Here is a 17,461-nt window from a genome sequence, read left to right as displayed (position 1 = left end):
TATAAAAATAAAACACTATGACGGAATTGACAGACAGCTGACAGAATTTTTATTTTTAGGATGAACTATTCCTTTAATGTTAATAAAACAAAAAAACACAAAGAGAAAAGTCACTCACTGCTCTTGACTGAAGAAATTTAATACAGTTGCTTTAGGAATCACCCTCACAATTTACATCTTCACCCTCTTTAGCCTAAATATCTGCCATTCTTTTTTTGTTACCTTGAAAGGTTTTGTCTTTTATAATAGGCAAATTAGTTTGGCTGTAATGCTCAGACAACTTGCAAAATTGTACAACCAACATGACACAGAATTGTGATATTCCTAAAAAAAAACAAAAAAAAAACAATTTCCATATCGCCCACCTATACTTCAACCAGTTGGCCCCTATTGATTTCCTCATAAAACATAATTTCTTTGCGACTGAAGAAACACTAAACAAGAAAGAAGTGAACAAGGCTACTCCTTTAACCAGCTTTTTTGGTAGTAAAAACTTGGCTAAGCTAGTGGACTTGCTAGACTAGCAAGAAACTGCCATAAACCAGTTTGCACTTGCTTGGAAATTCATGCTCATCTAAGCTGGTATTTACAACAGGGAACCCTAGTGTCCTAGAGGTTTAGTTTTTTTCTCCTCTGGCAATTTTTCGGAAACATTCATTTTCAAAATTTTGCCAATCCAACTATCGAGCCCAAGGCGCACAACAGTAGAACCAATCGAACAGACTGTACCCCTATCCATTACAGCCTTATTTCACTGGATCCAAATGAAATATGGCGTCTGTCCTGACTTGGGTCCATTGGAGACTCTCATGTTTGTCTGGATTTCAGGTTATGTTTTTAGCTTACTCAAAAACAAGATCAGTGTGTATAGATCAGGTTCACATTGAGGCGTGTGTTCATTTATCACACTCCGCTTATTTTCCATCTTGGATTACTGGCTCCCCTCTGTGAGATTATTAGGAGTCTAGTAGGTTTTGAAGAGTCCCTGTATGGTGTTGACACTATTGGAGGAGCGTTTGTCTGGAGCTGTAACACGTGGTGGGGTGGGGGGGTCGTGTCGGGGTTTAGGGACTCGGAGGGGCCACAGAGTACCGCCCTCTTCACCAACCCCCCTCCCCCAAACAAAAGGGCCAGATGGTAAGGGAAAGCCAACCCCTCCCCCATGTGCGTACCCCCACCAACCTTTGTCTGGAGGCCTGTCCTTTGTTTGCGGAAGAACCCTCAAACGGATTAACTCCTTGCATTCCAGTCTTCTTTGTGTTAAACAGCCAAATCTCCTTCTCTGCGGCCCCCCCCACCCCCCTTTTGCATTTTCTTCCCTTCTGTCTAAGGCAGTTTCCTGTTGTAAGGGGGTTTGAATGGTAGCACCAGGCTCTGGGGTGGGGCTGAAGGGGGTGGAGGCAAAGTTTGGTGAGAGGGGCAGTCATCCACATCTGTCGTAAGGCAAGCAAGGGGTTGGGGGTGGTGGTTTTGGTTGGGGTACAGGTGTGGATGGCAAAGGATAAAGGATGACCGTTTGCGATTTATCTTGCACATACATTAGTTTAATCACTGTCTGGTAAGAAAGGAGAAAGTCGAGCGACAAAAACATGGATTTACTTTCAGATGATCTAAAGCTGACACCTTTCTTTGTGATTGGTGGAGATAACAGTAAAGCCACAAAGAAGTTTTCACCTCAAGTGCATTAATTTAAATGCGACCAAGCAATGCAGGAAACAAACAAAAAAAGTGAAACGCCGTTATGATTGTGTGTGCATTTAAAGTTCATCTGGATGCAAATGAAAAAACGGTAGAACACAACATGTCTTAAAATAATCAATCATACTGCATAATTTTTTTCTTCTATGACATAAGTCTGCAAATAAAAAGGCAGCTGATTTACATCTTACACTGATAAACTCTTAGGTCAGGTCATGTTTTACAATATTGCTTTGATGATGAGAGCAAAAGAAACATATGTGGGTTAACATATGGACATAAAGCATTTCTTTTATGTTGTTTGGTTACGTATTTTTGTTGCATGAGCGTTGAATAATTTTCTAATATGTATTTTCTGTGTAGTACTTCTGATGTATTGCATCATGTTTTTGTATTAAAAATATGATGGATTAATTCAGTCTTTTTATGTTTTAATAGGTAAACTTGAATGACTTCTTGCTGAATATATAAAAAATATGTTAAATTGAGGTATTGGAAGTTGTTTTTCTGGGTGTATTTTTTATTTTTTTGTATTATCTATTATCAAAAGGAAAAAATGTTGGAGACATGGTATGGTGGGAAGTGTACGAGTACAGGCCTGTTGCAAGTGCGGGCAACCAGTGTTTGAATCCAGTTGTTTAGGTCATTGCCCAATCCCAATTCCCCCTTTTATTTTCCCACTGATCACTTGCTGTAATATATTAATTTTAAAAATACCTCTAGTTTTTCTTGTATGTATTTTAAGTTTTTATTTTGTTTCAGTATAGCTTTATTTTTTACATGACAATATTTTGGAAAATTTCACACTTAGTAGACTGATATAAGCGTCACACTTCTTTGTGTTTTAAAAGCCACTCAGGTGTGTCGTAGTGTCATCACACCAGTGAACTGTCCTACATTTTCTCTGTGTACATGCAAAGAACACAAGCATTAAACAGGTTTTCCTGCTGCAATCAAGGTAACCGAACTTACTTAAAAAATGAAAATCCATTCCTTCCCACCCTGATGTGGGTCTAGTTGCAGCTTTTTAGTAACAAAGTGTAACTGGCGTCTTATTTCATTTCCCCTGCACCCTGATTGGATTTGAGATGGTCCTGCTGTCTCCCTCCAGCAGCTTTCCGACAAAGCTGCAATCTCTTTAACGGCAGCTGATAGATATGATAATGCTGCCTGGCTTTATTGTGCACTGACTGAAGGGCGAAGAACAGGCATGACGTTGCTCTGTCAAAGGGCCTTTCTTGCTTTTTCTTTTCCCTTCCTTTCACCTGTTTTATTTGTTTGCTGGTTTATGGCTTCTGTAGGATGTGAGGTGTTAATGTATGGTACCTCCTACTGAGCACTCTTTTACACACTTATCTGTGGTTCTTGTAATGCATCTTGTCTTCCTTTTTTCTTTTCTTTTTTTTTTTTTTTTTAAAGAAAACTTCTCTCATGTAGATGGAGTGGATCATTCCCACCATTGTTATAAATATATCACTTACACATAAAGGAATAGTTGACCCAAAAATTCGTACAAATACGTGACTTTATGTGAAACTTAAGAAGTGAGTTTTTGGAGAACATCTTGACATGAATGATGACTAAGGCTATTTTTCAAAAATGACAAAAAGCAACAGTGGTCCAAAGAATGCTATACCAGTTTTTGAAGCTTTACAATGGCTTCGTGTGAAGATCAGACTGAAATGTAGGCCTATGTGCCCTAGCTGTTCTTGATGTTCATGAGAGAAATTCGATTTGTGAATAAATCATTTCGAGGCTGAGAATCTTCATCCATTTCTCAGAATTGGTCTGAATGATTCATTCATGAAATCACATGAACTACTTTATGGCACTTTTGTGTCCTTTTGAAAGGTCTTCATTTATTGTAATTTCATAGAGAAGGGTGGTCTTTAAAATGTCTCTTTTTGCGTTCCATGGAAGATACCTTCAATTTGTTCTAAATCCATGTAATTCTGAGCAAGTGATGACATAATTAATATTTCTGACTGACCTATTCACTGTAAGAAGTATGAATTCAATCTGGATTTAAATCTAAACACTTGATTTTCGCTGCAGTTCCTCTACTTTTGTAGTCTGATGAGCTTGAATGTTGTTTAACCTTGCTCTCTTATTGCACCCATAAACAGTGAGTGATTTATGAACGCTGTCATAAGCCATCCTTTGCGTTATGCTCACGAACACAAATCCGTCAAATGGTTTCCACTCCACGGCAAGATATATGAAATGGGTGGAAACTGATTAGCCCCATTGACCTGTCGCCGTGCTGTGAGTGGCCTATTTTGTCCTTTTTGCAATCTGTCACATCAAACGTAAGCTTTTTCCCACATTCAGAACAGAAGTCTAATTTTGTTACATCAGCAGAAATAATGCACAGCGGTAAAAAGTGCTGCCTCGGAAGATGGAACAACTTGCGTTCGTCTTCTTAAGCCCTGCTTCAGCAGCTTTCATGAAGCGTCCATTAAATCAATATCTAAAGAGTGAGAACGGTTTAATGCCGACCTGTTTAACAGGTACTTATTTTCAATGAAGTAATTAAGGGATTATTTGGAGTGCAACCCGCTCCCCCTAGCAGCCCTTAAGGACTGTATTTCCTTAGTTAACAAATATCAAGCCTAATTGATTAGCCACTTAAAGGTCACACCTCATAAAGTGGGAAGCTATCCCGGGGTTATGATTGTAGTGACCCAGCTTTGACAGAAGCTTTCAAGTTTTTCTGAGTGTGATACTGAAGAAGACCAGTCTTCTGTTTTTTTTCTTTGACGTGCCTTTTACAGTGTGCTGGAGCCAAAGCCTGATGTGAAACCGTTTTGCACGTTTACACTACAGAAAAATCGAATCTGCATCGCCCCCTAAACCCTGTGGCTCTCACATCTTGCGTCACTAACTTGAAAGTTATCAGACATTGTTATAACAACTCAATCTGGCAAAAATAAAATAAAATTAGTTTGAATGTTAAAAATTAAAATGTGTCATCGTTATAAATAAATGTATTGTTTTGAATATTATTTCTTAGTAGTGGTTCGGTGGTTCCATCAAAAAAAAAAGCTCGGAATGGTGAAAAGCCACTGAATTAAATTATATTTAATGTTAAACCCTTAAGTATTGTAAATGACAACTCCAGTTTTGCGTTTTTATTTTTGAGTAGGGGAGTTGCATCACAGCTGAGCGCAAGCTTTTCTGTAACGAACGTTTTCGGTAAAGACCAGGCTAATTGGGGAAATTAGAACAACCAGGCGTGGAACAAACCATACCATTCAGTACTATTTTTTTTACATGGCCTTGATGTGTTAAGTGTGTACAACAGCCTGTTGGTGTTTAGTTCAGCAGCTGTTTAGTTTGGTGAAGCTCACCCATGTATTTGATACTCATCTTTGTTTATTCTGCCTTATTTTGCAGTGTATTCTGGGATCTGTACTGTGCAGCTCCAGATCGACGGGAGACATGTGAACATTCCAGCGAGGCCAAGGCTTTCCACGACTATGTGAGTTCCCATTTTATCTGCTGTGGGGTTGAGTTGAACCTGAAGTTCTGCTGTTGTTGACTTCATTAACCCAAATGATCAGATTTAATGACTTTTTATAGTTACCGGTGCTGTTTATCTTAAGCTTCGGGTCATTTTGCATAACTCGTGTGCTATGTTCGCACAGGTTGTGACTTTTATCACTGAAACTTTCGTAATATCTATAAATATCATCGTAAGTCTGTGGTAGCTTCATTGTCTACATACCAGGATACACTTTTGGTTTTTAATAAAGTTCTGGTACAATAGCCAGAACTTTGGAACAAAAAGAAAGTGATGGACACAATTGTAATTTTTGGATGATCTATCCATTTAAGGCTGCAGGATTAAGAGTAGGCTGGGCTATCTTGAAGGTCTGCACTATGACCCTTTTGACCCCTTGATCTGCGGAAGACCTGTAAGTTAGTAATGAAGAACTGGAGTAGCATGGGTGGACAACCCTCGAGCTCCACCAAAAAGGGTCGTTCTTTGTTGACGCGGCTTTCCAACTGCAAATGACCATGTTAATGTGACCACAAACACTGACCCTTGCTCAACCCTTGGGCTCAGTCTTGAAGAGTTTGAGTGTTCGCGCCTGTATCTACAATTTGCAGAGTACACTGGGACCTCTTTCCCACTCTGCATGTTTCCTTTGGCAGAACTTTTGCATCAAATATAAATCGTGCAAATATCTTTTACCCGCCACATTAGCAGGGTTAAAACCTCGTGAATATGTTCCAGAGGAGGATAATATGTCAAAGATTATATGAAAGTAACGATGTTTCACCGCTAACTGCTAGCAGCAGAGTCTCACCTGGGCTAAATCTCAGGGCTTGAGTCATGAAAAGGATTATGCTATTCTTGCTTCAGACATTTAATGTACTGGATTTGCTATAGCAGAGAACAGTTAAAAGTTTGTGTGAGCTGCCTGCTGAAGTTTCAACCAATTGGAATCTGCGTGCCTGTGTATGGCCTCTATAAGATTAATTACATGGTTAATTAAACGCCGTGCTTAATTAAGTCTGACGTGTGTTCAATTAATCTATATGCCTAATCATTTCTAACACCCAATGGACACCTGGGATTGTCGAAATGAGTGCTCTGATGACCCCCTCCTCCGCACGACTGACCAGCCATGCTTGACGTTGACACGGCTGTTGTGAGACAGGCTGTTTCCCCCGATTGACTGTTTGAAATGCTTGGTGGCCTTTTCTTAGTAAACTCCAGATAGGTTTCTAGGCTTTGCTACTGGACCTCAGGGACTCGGCGAGTTTGAAAGGCTCAGATGTCCTGCCCCCGAGTTCTAGTCTGAGGATTAATGACCGGTTTCCCCTGACCTTTAACCCTCTGCAAAGTTCAGGGGGTCAGAGCATATCCGGCCTGTGTTGTCCCATTCCGAATGTTTTCCCAAATCTTTTCATCAGGCTATTAATCTCCATTTGCCTTCAGAATTTTGCGTCCAGTGAATTAATTCCGGGTTTGGGGTTTTTATTAATTGGGCTAGGATGAAGTGAACACGCTAAGTTCATTCCTCGAGGGTTACTCAGTGCTGTTCAGTGATTTTCCCCAGCTGCCAACTCTCGAGCCAATGGCTGGCCACTTCTTGGAAGACCTGAGGCTACTTTCTGTCTATTTTTGAGGCTTTTGTAGACACCAGGCTAATGTTGTGGGAAGAGTCTTACGGTGGAGGTTGTGACGAGTTTTGGTGGTGATGGGGGGCGGTGGAGATGGAGAGGAGGCGGAGGAGGTCCCATGGGTTGCTCCAGACCTGTCTCCGTCTGATTAACTTCAGCTCTGGGATCCCTGTGGACCGGCCGCCCCATCAAGCCTGCTATCTCAGGCAAGGCTGATAACAGTGCCCATTCCCTAGTGTGTCAGTGGATCAGGGGCAGAAAAACAAGCGGGTTCCCATGAGTCAAATCCTCCTCGCTGTCAGCGCCGCAGTTAGCTATATTGGCTTCTCCAAGCCAGGGCTTGGACATTTGACTAGGTTTTTGCAGTCATAGAATTAAACCGTTATCTTTTTGCTTGTAAACTTCCCGGTGGTGGAATTTGGGGAAACTCTGACTCTTCCTTCTTTTTGTCTACCCTTCTTTTCTCTTTTTTTACTCAAGTGGCCAGTGATGCACTTTGTGCGAGTAAGTCCTCCAGTTGGGAGGAATGATAATGGGATACAACATGCAAATCTTGAGATCTGTGGATTCTGGTTCATAACTAATCTGAGGATTGCTATAGGATTGTGACTCTGGCTGGGCTCCCAGAAATGGAGAGCCAGTTCCCCAAAACCAGGCAGCCACTAGTGCCACCAAGAAAGCCTCGATTCCACATCTTTAACACCCATTCCCCCCCTTTAAACAGACAAGACGGGGTCATCTGGAAGTACTTCAGTCTACTTATAGACAAGCTATTGATTGCTACTTTCAGTTATACAGGATATGAAATCAGTCCAATATTAGGGTTGCTTACTGAATAGAAAGAAGGGAAAAGAGAAAAACAATTGAGGAAAGGAAGGGTTAGTGGTACCTGCTCACTGCAAACTTCCTAAAACTCCCACAGAAGCCTGTCTCCCATCAGAGCCTTTGTTTATACCTCTGTATTTAGTTACACCAGCAGAATGGTTTGCATATTTGTCATGTAATTTTGCATGTGGATTTGCTTGTAAACAGATGAGTTCATAACAATATTGTTCTGGTGAGTGATTTGAAAGAATCTCCATCATCTGCGTGCTTTCACATGGACCAGGATTTACTACACAGAGTTCACTGATAAGTTGCTCAAAACATGCGAAAAATATTTTCATGGTTTTGCGCAACTTGTCAGTGTACAACGGCTCTGTGTAATTAATGCAGCTCAATGTGAAAGCACGCAGATGATGGAGATTTACCGCTCATTACAGAACCGCCATTACTGAAAAGATGCGCGTTAAATATCACATACGATTTATCGTGCTGCCCTACTTGGCAGTAGAGTTACTTTTACAGGCCACTGCACTAATTCACAATAACAAAAGTGCATTATTTGCATGTGCTTTAATGCATTGCCTGTTAAACATTTAATTCATGTGGTTTTCTGATCTCCGCTTTTACTGAGCACGGTGGACTAAAAATTGCGCCTGATTACTGGACTAAGTTATCTTTCATGCTAATACTGTCAAAACACACAAAGTTCACATATTGACACTTTATTTGTTGTCTAAAGTGAAATTAAACGGGTGAGAACACTTTTCATTTTTGTTCTATTTGCAACAGATTTAGTTTATCTGTACAGCAGCATTTGTTCCCATGTGTTGCCTTAGTTTTTACAAGCGGAAATTGAGGATATGCGGATATTACCTCACTGATAGGCAACAATGACCAGGGACGAGTTATTATTATTTTTATAAAGTTGTTATTATTATAGAGTTATTATTATTATTTAAAATCGGAATTTATCTGCATTTACAAATCCTTGGGTACTTCTGGGATAACGTAAATACACAACTGCATGAAATACAGCATATCACACTATGGAAGTAGCAACATGGCAAAGAATCGTGATATATTTTTTCCGTATTGCCCACCCCATACTGGCATTGGATATTTGTTTTCTTGTAAATGTGCTTTATTGACATTTACATTTTTGCTGTCACATAATGCTCACTTTGAGATAATATTAATATCTTATATCATAAATTATAATTCAATTAATTATATAGAATTGGTTAATGTATATATTTAGAATGGATCGATACTAATGTCAATTTAATTTAATAAGCAACATGATACCAATGTATTAAGCATATCCAGCAAGAAACTGTCTAATGTAAAGGCCTCCTTATTTTTAATAATTCAACCAAACATGTTCATTTTTATCATTTATTCAGTCGCTTGTCTTTCCAAATTTGCAAGTTTCTGTCATGGGCAGAACAGAAAAGATGTAATTTTAGAAATTCTTCAAAGTTACATTTTTATGTTCAGTAGATAAGTCAGTGTGTGGTCCAAAACCCCAATGACTTAAATTTTATGGACAGTCATGCACTTTTGGAAAAATCTTTTTGGCCGAAGTATAATTGGGTTTTTCCAAACTAATTAGTACTTCAGTTGACCTACTAACTAGTCCATTTAAAAAAAAAAAACCCATAGTTTTGGAGATCCTTAATGTCACCCAACCTGTCTGCTACATCAAGTGTTACACTCTGTAAGATGGTATTAGCCATCTCATAACGTACTGACAGAAACATTTCAAGTACATAATGGAGGTCCTTTTCTTGACCCTCAGCACTCTTGAGTTGCTCTGTTACAGCGTTTAAATTGGAACATAACTAACACCAATTTCAGCCGTCACATATGCCTACACGACAGACATGAGCGTTCCTCAATGACACACTTACGAGGCGGAAAACTTGGAGAGGACGGAAGGGCGACAGACGAACATGTTTTTCGTAGCGGCATCTTTTGGCAGCTTTCTGCGTCATTGAAAAGACGAGTGGAGGAACAGGTGGTTTAATATATCCGAGCGTTTTAAAAGTGGAAAGTGAATAAGCATTGGTCATTGTCTTTCTTTCTTGTTTCATGTGCTTCCAGGTGGTCCGGATGACTAATGTGTGACTGTGATTTTGAATGTGAGCTACGTGCCGCTTTTCTCCTCTCAATCTGAGCTGTTCTCACTGCATCTTCTGCCCTAGCATTCACCTGTCTTTTTTACCCTTTCGAATGCTTAGTTTCTTCCCTTTTTCATTTTAAATATCTCAAAAATGCCTCCTATTCTCTTGCTCTCAATGAGAATTTCCAGCTTTTTGAAAGATGACAAAAAGGAATAAACCTTAAAGGATCGAACAATGACTCACGCACGTTTTCATTCAAAGGCTTTGTCGTTGTTCACCTTCATCTTCCTCTTTGTTGATTTCCCGGCTGAAAAACACCAGGAGAGAAGCATATGTTGTATTTTGGATGCTGGTCCCCAGCATGAGATATTAGCATGTTAGTGTCCCTACCAGACTTCACAACTAGCTTCTAAGACTTGTTTTGTTAAGTTTCACATAGTTGTGCCTGTTCAACAGCTAACCCAGCATGGAAATGAGTATCATTACACTGCTGAAAGAAAAAAAGAATAAAAACATCACAGAAATTCTTATAGTTTCCATTAAACCATTAAAAATTTTTTTTTGTTATGGGCATTATCCCAATTGGAATTACTGTTGTTCTACTGGTTGCCATCTGCAATATAACATCCCACCCACAAAATCCATAAAATAGACACCATTATAATTTACATTAAAACCAATACAATTCCTGTTATAACCCTGAAATCTATTACATTTTCAGTTGTGTTTTATGAGGGGTTCTATTTTTTTTTTCAGCAGGCTTATTTATTCAATTTTAAGTATTTAAGGTTTTATGGATTTTATTAAATGGAAAATGTGCTGAATGTTTAATTTAATCCAAGTGAAATTAGCAAGCAGTTAGATTGAATTTACAATAGTTTTAAACATTAAACATTAGTTTTTTGTTCCTTGTCTATCATTTCGAAGCTTAAGTTTCATAAGTTTTTCTTTAGTTTTAATTTGCCTAACTATCAATCTGACCCTGTAGATGCCATAATGCCATTCTATTTTTCTCCCGCTTTTTTTTTGTTGTATTTTTTTAATGGTGAGCGTTTTTACGTAGTTTGTTAGAGCAGTGTTGATTGGGGAGAATGGAGGTGCGCTCACTCTATTGGTTAGTAAGACTGCCACACAAGGGTGGAAGTCATGCATATGCTCTGGAACGGAGTAATATCATGTCCACATCGCAGGCTTTGGGATTAGCAAATCACAACGTCTCAAATCATGATTGCGATTTGTTTTTGATTAATCGCACAGCCCTAGTGTGAAATGTGATCTATTTGTTTTGTCTAGCCATAAGAGACATCAAGAGTTACTTTGACCCTTTGTTTGTTGTTTACGATTCAGAGCGTCTGGATATAGAGCACAGGTGTGTCTGAAGCTCATTTATTTATTTAGAAATTCTACCACAATTTGATAGATATTTACTAAGCTCTGAAGTTTAAGTATCGGAAGGGCCTTGTTTAATCTTGAAGAGGTGACCTGTATGTTATCAATCTATCATACCATAGTACCATAGTTACTTGTCTTATTAGTGCTGTTTTTGTTGTCCCCTGGCTTGTTGGTACCACTATGCGTCCTTTTAATGTGTGTTGAAGCAGTCGTCACGATGCAGTATATGCATTTTCTTGTAAGTTGCTCTGGTGAGGCGGCATTTGCCAAGAAAATAAATGGAATTTTAAATGTCATCTGTCTGGAGGAGGTGTGACCTGAACTCAGTCTGAATTTCCACAATTGCAAGTCTCCCTCCCAAGTGCTGTTTTGATCTAAACTCCATTGTTACTTTGGACTTAAATCTGGGATGGCTGGCCATCTTCAGAGATACTCGTTTCTCACAGAAAATGGAATTAATTACAGACATTAAATGGCAAAATAGGAATTTTACTGTTATAATATTCTTTTGTTTGTACATATCTACAAAGTACATATCTAAGTCTTTGATATTATTTATGTATTAATAAACGGGTAATGTCGAAGTCTTTGATAATAATTTCTATATTAATTAGCATGTAATACATCCGGAAGCTAGATGAGGTAAAATCAACCATTGAATCTCATTTTGTTGGTTTGTGCTTATTGGACAAAAAAAACAAAAACAGGACAAGTTTGAATAAATATGATGATTTAAAAGTACATTTGACACAGGACTAACTAATTTAAATTAGTCTAACACTAAATTAAAAATGGCCGACAAAAATAAATCCTACTGCTTATCACCATTGTGATATGAATGAATAGTCAGTATATGAATATTCAAGCAAAACAAATGATTGCTAATATATTTAAAACAAAACCATAATAGTTTAATTATTTATTAATAGTCATTTTATAGAAATAGTGTTTAAATATTATTATTTTACGGCAAACGTATTTGAAATTCTCACAGTTTTTAAGCTACATAACACGTTTGGGCGATCAAACAGTCTAGTCGCAAATATTTGAATATTTCACCAAAACTAAAGTTCAAAACAACTAGAAATGTTAAAAAAAGGTGTATGGCCCTAGCTCCTGTACTATTAATTTGAAATTAGGACTTAAGTTTGTCGTTTTTTTTGGAGATGTGAAAATATGGCATAAGTATCGAATTGTTTTCGAACCTCCATCTTTCGTGTTTTGGTTTATGAAAGCGTTTGTGGCCAGTGCCTTCTTGGTGACCTTCACATTGAAGGTTATCGCGATGAGCTAGGGAGTCGCAAACAATGAAATAAAGTAACTCTCCATTGACCGACTCGCCCTTCCTTCTTGATCTATTCTTCAGAAGCGGCAGGTGTTTGCTTGCTTTCTGTGCAACGCTTCAGATTTCTGTTTGCACTGCTGTGGGTTTTTGTCCGACAAACCATCTGGTTCTTCTGCGAGTGTCAATACAGAGTGGTGTGTTTTTCTCATAACCTTGCAAGGGGGTGTGAATCAAGGCATACCACAGTTATTCCAAGTCCCTCAATTTCATTTCGCCCCTCTTTGTTGCGCCAGCGGTGGGCAGCTCTGGTGACTGTGAGGTTAAGTTTGCAGTTCCCTCAGCTGGCATTTACCACGTCTGGCACCATTGGCATAGGGGCCACCCTTCTCCGCTCGGCTTTCAAGTGCCGACTTTGCTCAATGAAGTAAAACTGTCCAAACTGTAATACAGCATTGTGCTCTGGATCAAGTTTCAACAGGCTTCCCCGGATTGCGAGTAAAAAGCCACAAAACTAGCATAAATCCCCCAAAACAAGCTCCGTCTTTAGGTTCCTGTATATTTGGTTTACTCACGCAGGCAGTGTTTATAACTAGAGATTACGTTATTTGATTTGGGTGGAGTGTTTATTTTTCCACTTTTCACCTCCGCACACACATACTACTCTGTGGTAAAAGACGCAGCAGCTCATCTTCTCTGTCTTGTGCTGCAGTGGGTCTATTCCCAGACAGTGAGCGTAATGCAGAGTAATTATTATTTTTATACCATGTGCTTCCAGAGGCTTTCACTAGAAGTCAAAATGGCTCCCTACTGACCGGCTGATTACCTCTGAGGCCGTGCCCACACCTGCCTCCAGTCATACCTCGGCAGAGCTGTACCCCGCTGCCCCAGCGACAGAATGACGGGCTTAACTGGGATGGTTCTTTACATGTCTTAATTGCAGTGCAGAGACAGTGCTTTCACTGTCTCAACATTTCAGAAGATCCATTCTTTTTTTGTTTGCTTTCACGAAAAAGTACCATGTTAATGTTGTGATATTCTTTGAAGTACTGTGTTAAAGTGTCATGGTATTACCGTCTGATACCATAAATGTACCATGGTAACTTTTCTTTTTTGCTTTCTTATACCGTTGCTTGGACATGTTTTTTTTTTCTGAAAAAAAAAAAGAATATTGTAGTATTACTTTTTAGACGTACAATGGAATTATCATTTTTCTCTTTTTTTTTCTACCTGAGAAAGTCAGTGTTGTTGACCCACCCTGACTTTTTACACATGTACAGTACCATAGTATTTTCCCTCTTTTGTTCTTTTATGCTGATTTTCTGTTATATTACCTTGATGGGTTTTTTTGTTCCTTTTTTCTTTTCATTAAATGCTATGGATATTGATGATTATTAATTAGTATATGAATATCAACCCTCTACGGACACCTTGGCAATTGAATTGCCATTGGCTAGAACATTTTTCAGTTGACTCGCCAGACTGATGATAAAGAAATAAATAATAATAATAATAAAAAATATATATATATATAAAAAAATAATATATATATATATATATATATATATATATATATATATATATACATACAGTTTTGTTTTTATATCTTTAAGTACACTCTTAATGTCAGTCAGTCATGCATTATAATATGAAAATCATGATAGGTAAAAATTGATAGCCTGAATAGTCGCTTTGGATAAAAGCGTCTGCTAAATGCATAAATTTAAGTTTAATCTAATTAATAATATTTAATGACAGAACTTTAGTAATTAGAATTAAGATATGATAACCATGTATGAACCCATATTATTAATTTTAACTGAATTTCAGACTGGTTTTTTTTTTTTGCCATTCAGTGTTTCTGTAAAAAAGATAATAATAATAATACGAATTCTACTAATAAGAACAATATAAATCGCATTTAGGATTAATGAGCTGCTGGATTCATGAATATTAATCAGGTTGTGTGCATTTGCTCTAACTGATTTGCTGAAATCAAATCAAGGACGATATAGGTGAGCGCCAGCCAATGAGATTGTCATTTGCGCATTAGCTCCGCCTACAACCAGTTCTTAAGCTGGAGAATTCCAAAGAATATTACAACAAAGAAAATCGTTTACATGTAGTGTGTCAGTTCTCTCTCTCTCTCTCTCTCTCTCTGTGTGTGTGTGAGACAAAGTGAGGGCATGTCATGCATCTTCACACTAGAGTTTACTGTATGTCAAATACAGGTGCACTGCACATCCATTCTGATGTATTGAAAAATATCACTGATCAGTTAACGGAGAGTGAAACTCTGAAGCGCTCAGTCAGAGAGTGTTCGGCAAGTGAAAATATAGCTGAGCTAAACTTGTGGTATAAATACCAATAGTGTATCAATATACTAATAATTTAGTACAGTTTTTTGTGTGTGTCTGCTTGCTCTGAATTCTTATCATCTTTTAACAGAGCTAAAGATGCATCTGTTTCTGAGCTGATCAGGTGTGCTCAAATCCTTGTGTGTGTGTGTGTGTGTGTGTGTGTGTGTTTGCACGCTTTCAAGCCACAGCTGCATTGTTGAGTTATGACGCTCTCCTCTGTGCTTATGTGCATTGTTGTCTCCATTTTAAACACTCAATTTGGCTTCTTTATCTTTACCTACATTCAGATTTAATTGCTTGGTTGGTAATCTCATGCATTACGCTTATTGCCACATTGTTCTGTAGTCATGCCATAAACACGTATCAAAGGGAAAGCTGACATCGATTTTAGTTTCTTCAGTGTCGATGGCTTTTATGAAGATGTTTATGCCGTATTTGCCCGATATTTTGCCCACTGGCATTTGTTCTCCTTCATCTCTTACATCTGATCTTCATTTTTTCTTGTGCGTCTCGCATCCTCTCACTCTTTTCTCTTTTGGTCTCGTACCTCAGACTTCCCGCACAAGATCCGAGTGTTCAATAACTGCTGCAGTTTATAAAGGCTGAAGGGTCAAACAAAGGTCACAGGCTCTTCGGCTGCCAATCAGAAATCTCCAGCCGCTGTTGTCTGAAATGTTAAATCACACCTTGCCCTGAAAATCAGACTTTGCGTTGTTTACCAAATGTGCAGGTGCCTTGGTTTTCCATCAGTCTGGTTTGTAGTCATAGATAATCATTTGTTCTGTTAATATAATAGTGTGAAAAATCCATTCTGATTTTAGTTACCTGAAATTCATTCGCTATTTAGCATGTCTGCATATGCAATTAGCAACCAAATTATGACTGTAATATATAATATAACTGTAAAAGATCAGTTGATGCTGTATTAACTTTTTTAATGAAACGGAAATAACGTCCGACAGCTTGCACAGACAGTTTGTCATGTTTTTCATGAGGCAAGCCACTGAGGAAGAGGAGGGTGATGAAGAGGCGGGGGGAGGGGCAGTTGACCTGGTTTTGGGGGGCTGTGGAGGCTGTGATAGTGGTGTTGTTGAAGGGTTTGTAATCCAAGGGATGCACGGCCAGATTAGAGGCTGCCCCATATTAACAAGAGCCGGGCGAGAAAGTCATTAAAAGACTCGGGACAGATCAACTGCTGGGGAAGGTGGCTTTCACTTATCTGTTTATTAGCATGTTCATTTTCTTTTTTATTCATGTGCATGTTGGTTATTGGTTATTTTGAAATGAAGGGTTTTCAGTTGTTTTTAAATAATATATTTATAATAAAGAAAAATTATGTATTTTTTTGTAGATAAAAAAAACAACATTTTCATAATGTTAATTTATTTATAATTTTAGATGTATGTATTTAAAATTGTGATGATATTGTTTAGTGTTGGTGGTATTTATTTTATTTTTATATTATTTATTGTTATAATTTTTTTCCTCACAGTTTAAAGTTTTTATTTTTTTATTTTTCAGTTTTCCAAGAATTCACATGCTCCTCATTCAAAAAGTTGCATATTTGTTGATGTATTTGACATGGTTTTTAGTACCAATCATTTTACCTACTAATAAGAAAGTTGATAAAACTGATGGGTATCATCAGCATATTGTATAAATTAAGTTATAATACATTTTATTACACAGTGCATTATTTTATAATAAATGAAGCATATTCTGGGGGCCTTGCTGTGACTGAAAATCAAACCAGAATGCATTACAATGCACCTTTTGTATATTTCTCAACCTGTGCAGCTTGTGTTGGCATAGTTAATTTCTAAACTACAGCTTCTGTCTGCTTTACCCTTTATTCATCTTCCTGTCGCGTGGCACATTTTCAACTCCTTGTCTCTTGTTTGCTGATTTATCTCGAAAGGTTATTAGTGCATGCTACAAAGTAAATGTTTGTCGGTAATAAGCGTCCCAACGTGTCGCAAATGCCCACCCAAATAAAGAGTTTGACACTGCAGCAAATTGTGTTTAATTGCACTAATTAATTTGAGCCTGTGACTGCCAAATCTGATTTTTCAACTACGATATGCGCTAGGCTCAGCGTCAAAACAGTAATGTAATTCTGATATTAATATTATGTTTCCTGTTGTGGCTTTAACTTCACAAATGTAATTATTTGGCTGGGACATTATTATGGTTGACTGAAATGACTCTGGTTTATAATTATTTCTTGGCCTGGTTGTGTTACAAATTAATAGTTTTGACATCTGTTGCTGTTCACGGTTTATGACGTTATAATGGTTTTAATAACATGCTGTGATGTGCAATACAGATCTGATATATCATAATGACCCTTGTGTTATCACAAAAACAATTTCAAATTTTTACCTTACACATATTTTCTAGAATTGATAGATAAAAGTTAAAATAATTATTGGGATTTTTAATAGTTAGGCTATATGACGTGTGAAACATTTCAGGGTTGAATATCTGGAGAAAATAACTATATCGTGATGTTAAGTTTGATATATATAATGCCTCGCACCGTGATTGAAGATTTTGGTCACACCACCCGCTACTAATATTAATTGGGGAAAAAACACGCCGCAAACAAAAATAAGCTCTAATATCAGACATTTTGGGCAAACTGTGAG

At 37.9% G+C, this 17,461-nt stretch overlaps 1 protein-coding gene across 1 annotated transcript in view; it reads left to right on the top strand.

Annotated features, from left to right (window-relative positions):
- Positions 1-17,461, top strand: part of ssbp4 (single stranded DNA binding protein 4) — a 59,350-nt gene that overhangs the window by 14,559 nt on the left and 27,330 nt on the right. Inside the window, exon 4 of the mRNA XM_026197522.1 lies at positions 5,095-5,179. Within this exon, the coding sequence (XP_026053307.1) occupies positions 5,095-5,179 (85 nt within the window). The remainder of the gene's footprint in view (positions 1-5,094; positions 5,180-17,461) is intronic.

The sequence above is a fragment of the Carassius auratus genome, chromosome 22 (genome assembly GCF_003368295.1).
Source record: "Carassius auratus strain Wakin chromosome 22, ASM336829v1, whole genome shotgun sequence".
Lineage (NCBI taxonomy): Eukaryota > Metazoa > Chordata > Actinopteri > Cypriniformes > Cyprinidae > Carassius > Carassius auratus.
Note: the sequence above shows the minus strand (reverse complement) of the source record. Positions and strands in the feature narration are given on the sequence as shown.